Here is a 4,410-nt window from a genome sequence, read left to right on the forward strand (position 1 = left end):
TTAGTGAAAATGGAGGCTGTGAGGGCAGATGAAACAATGTAGTGTATGTGTGTCTCACCGGGAGTAGAAAGCAAAGCTAGTGTCTCCACGGTGAGGTGTGTGTGCGTGTGTGTGTGTTTCTCCGTGTGTGTGTGTGTGTTCTTGTGTTCTTGAGAGAAGAAGATAGAGAGAAACCACAAGTCCACAAGAGTTGTGTGAGGCAGCTCGAGGGAGAAAAGAAGCGGCGCTGCGAGGAGGCGGCGCCAACAACCACTTAACAAAGTTGCCAAAATCCTAGTTATAGCGAGTTTTGTTAAACAGTTGTAATGCATATATACCATTAAAAATAAATATGATTTGTACTGAATTTTGGTTGTATTTGGTAACAAATCTTTGCTTGAATTAAATTTTGTCAATTGCAAAAACTATATAGTTAGATGGCCTAGCAGATATGTTAATCTAATATTAAGTTTTTAGTATATGACTAGGTAAGAATATTTCTAGAAAGTTGTAGCATGTAAACTGAACCATTAGTGCAATTCCTTTCCCATTTCTGCGAGCGGCCGCCACGAGCCTCCACTCACCAGATTCCTGTGATTTCTTTTCCAGGCTCATCTCAAAGCTGAATCCTTTTCCTCGATGTGGCCGGCGGGACAGACACGAAATAGACGTAATATGAGTAGTATTTACCAATATTTTAAATAGCGCACTACAAAATATAGCGAGGCATTTCTCTAAATGCTACACAAGTTATAGCGCGCTAATAGCGTGCTATATTTCAAAATAGCGTTTGCAAAAAAATCAAAATATCTAGAAATAAAGTATCTAAGCAACTAAAGTTTTTATAGGAGCAAGCAATATATGCATAAGGACCAAATCCAGCACATAAAAAGGAGTGAGAAAGGGATGAGAAGTGAGAACTAGGGTTAGCCGGTTAGGTTCGTGGGTTGGTTTTGGCATGCTGGGCCTGCTGGGCTGTGCTGATTTCAGTTTTGCATGGTCTGCACGTTGTAACGTTACAACGTTACAACGTTATAGCGTGTGTAGCGCGCTAATTACGCAATTAGCGTCGTAGCGTCCGATTTTACCAAAACGTAACGTCTCCCTTTCAAATATGCTATAACCGCGTTATAACGACGAAATAGCATGCTATTTAAAATATTGGTATTTACCAGATATCAATTAGGATTAAAAAAAATTAGACAGTCACCGGCAAATTTAAAGGAATCAGCTGTGTTGTTGTGACAAAATAGATGTAACATGAGTACTACGTACTTATCAGATGATATGCTGACCGATGAATGGCCTGGTGGATTGTACTCTTCTTTTCTACTTTTCTTCCTCGAGCTGTCCTAAGCTTTCGTTGATAAACTTTATACATATTATTACTCAATATTGTGCCAATGTCCTTCCTTGCTGCCGAAAAATATCATGATTCATGAAACATTTTCTATCATGCCACCTTAGATTCAGATGTTGTACTCTGTTGTCCACCGCACCGGTTCATTTTTTTTTTCAGGCTACACTGAAGAGCAGTGCCTTAGTTTCTTGATCTCCAGCTTTCTCAATGATGGATGTTGTATTCGGCATCAGAAGTGTTACACACATGCATTGAGAAAGCTTACACACATTGAGAAAGTTGTATCTTACTGCACAAGAATCAGTCGCATTTTCAACCTCCTGAATCTCTCCTCAAGTCCCATTTTTAATCTTACTGGAGAAAACCCTGTTTCACTCCTGAAATTTCGAGTATGCTGCAAATTGGATGCCTTCATCTGTTCAGATATCTATATATGATTTTGATTTTCAAACTTTGCATCATTTGCATGTTTGGATCAATACTTGTTCTCCACGAGATTTCTTGCTGGTAGGACTTGTTGTATGGTTTCTGAAATCTGACTGCTTTATGTTCTCCACGTCTAATTAGTTTCACATGGATTTTTGTGCTTCTGAAACAGGGTTCTAAAGAAAGGAGGGAGGTTCTTATGCTTGGAGTTGAGTCATGTGGATGTTCCAATTTCTAAAGACATGTAAGTTTCTAATTTCTGAAGATCACGTAGCTTGCATTCCTGTTTATGCAACTCGAAATAAGGACAGATGATGATCTGCACAGAGGTCTTGTTTTTGTCACAACTTGGTCTCTACTATATATAAATTTGTACAAGCAATCTCTGCTTCTTAAGTTCGCGTTCTATACCTTGCATACTACATCTATGGGGTTGCTATCAAGCAATTTTTCATCTGGAGAAAATTACAACACTATGTATCAAATAAATTTGTCAACATCACGCAGCACTATACATCAAGAAAATTTGTCTGAGATTACACAACACTATGTATCATCAAGTAATGTAAAGATCACACAACACTAAAATGTACTTCCTCTGTAAACTTTTATATGTCCTTTTAGATCGCTACAGCATTTTCGCAGCAGCATTTTCTTATAAAGTTTACAGAGGGAGTACCAAGTAAAATTCTCAAGCTTACACTACACTAAAATGTACTATCAAGTAAATTTTCTAAGATGACACAACACTAAAATTATCCAAGAAAATGTACTTGCTATCAAGGAAATTACAAGTAGGTGTCCTGACAGATGAAAATGGGAAGGGAAAACATGATCTCAGAGGTTACATTGCCCTAGAAAACAAAATATTTGAACTTGCTATCAAGTGAAAAGTTGTCATATGGAGATAACCTAGATAAGCACAGCACTGAATTTCCTGGAGGAAACTACAACAAGTGAGATTGTTTACTGACAGATGAGCATGAAAAAGGGGAAATGATTTGTCTTTCTTCCATTGATCTCAGAGGTTACAACAAATTACAATGCCCTAGAAAACAAAGCAAGAATAGTTTGGTTCAATCATACATAGCTTGAAGCATTAATTTCATCAAAAAATATGTATCCCATCTGCTAGTTAGTTCAATTAAGCTAAATGACATATCCCTGCTGCTGCTGCTGCTGCTGCTTCTGTGGGTGGCTACTTTGGCATCTTGGGGAGGAACTTCATGTCTAACTTCATGTCTAACTTCATGTCTAACTGCTGCTTGTGGAGCACGGCCGGTGTGACGCGCGCGAACAGCGACGGCTTCTTGGGCTTGGTCGGGAACAGGAAGCTCTGCAGTGGCACCTTGGCCTTGGCCGGCACCCGCGCCAGGACCCCGTCCGGCCCAACCACCTCCTCCTCCACCTCCTCCGCCGGCAAGGAGGAGGAGGAGAGCTTGACGACCTCGTTGAGCTTCTTCTCGATGGCAAACTGGATCGTCTTGACGTGGTCGAGGCCGCTCTGCAGCTCGTCGGAGACCCGGTTGTTCTCCTGCTGCATGTTGAGCACCTCCCCCTGGAACTTGCCGGCGCTGTAGGAGGTGAAGCGCGGCGCGCCCTCCTCGGCCTCCTCCGCCTGCTCCGTGTCCATCTCCAGGGCCGTCGAGATCTCCTCCTGGATGTCGCACAGCGACGCGAACCTGCACTGCAGCTCGCCCCGCAGCATCGCGTTCTGCTCCGACCACACCTGCAGCTCCGTCTTGAGCGCCCGGAGCTTCTTCTCGCCGTCGGCGCCGTCCGCCGCCACCCTCCTGAGGTCTTCGTACTTGTTCTGGAACTCCTGCACCCGGCCCATGGAGGAGCTGAACTTCATCCAGAACTCGAGGTTCTCCTCCAGCAGCGTGTCAATGTCGCGCCTGAACTTCTCCTCCAGTGGCGACGGTTTCTCCACCTCGGCGATCGCCGGCAGCCTCATGTCGTCAAGGTCAGCAGCAGGAGGGTCGTCTTGCATGCTTGAGCCCATCCTGATGAGCTTAGAGATGGAAGAAAGGCTCTGCTTCCTCTGATGGCTAAGGCTGGGTGTCCTCCTGTGTCCTCCTCTGATGCTGCCCCTCTCCCTCTCCTTCTCCTTCTCCTTCTCTCCGATAAGATTGCGCAGCGACCTGATCTCATTGAGGCACTCCTGGTTCTTCTTCTCCACATCCAGCAGCTTCCTTTTGGTGTCCTTGTAGTCCTCCAGGAGCGAGGTGTACTCGGATAGCAGGACCTTCTCCTTGTCTTCCAGGCCATCCATGAGCCGCTCTTGCAGTTTCTTCATGTCACCGTCAAGACAGCCCTTCTCGCCCTTCCCCTTTTGCTCCTCAGATTCTTCAGCGTCAGAAGAGATGTGGCGAAGCCGTGCCAGCGAACCCGGCCGTGAAATCTTGTCATGCCCATGATCTAAATGTTTAGTGCCATCTACGACAGACGCACCAGTAGTGCTCGCCGCCGCCCCTGTTTTCGCCACACCAACCGGTGCAGCAGCTTGGGGTTGAGGAGCAGCAGCAGCAGCAGCATCTCCAGTGCTGGCTTGTTGGGGTTGAGCAGCAGCAGCAGCAGCAGCAGCATCTCCAGTGCTGGCTTGTTGGGGTTGAGGAGCAGCAGCAGCATCATCTCCAATGTTG

The 4,410-nt window shown here is 45.1% G+C and overlaps 1 protein-coding gene across 1 annotated transcript in view; it reads right to left on the bottom strand.

Moving 5' to 3' along the window:
• Nucleotides 1–2,748: 2,748 nt before the first annotated feature.
• LOC119279036 (protein NETWORKED 2A-like) overlaps nt 2,749–4,410 on the bottom strand; it is a 4,709-nt gene continuing 3,047 nt past the window's right edge. The window contains exon 3 of the mRNA XM_037560457.1: nt 2,749–4,406. Coding sequence (XP_037416354.1) covers nt 2,964–4,406 — 1,443 coding nt within the window. The 3' untranslated portion in view covers nt 2,749–2,963. The remainder of the gene's footprint in view (nt 4,407–4,410) is intronic.

Source organism: Triticum dicoccoides, chromosome 3B (genome assembly GCF_002162155.2).
Source record: "Triticum dicoccoides isolate Atlit2015 ecotype Zavitan chromosome 3B, WEW_v2.0, whole genome shotgun sequence".
Lineage (NCBI taxonomy): Eukaryota > Viridiplantae > Streptophyta > Magnoliopsida > Poales > Poaceae > Triticum > Triticum dicoccoides.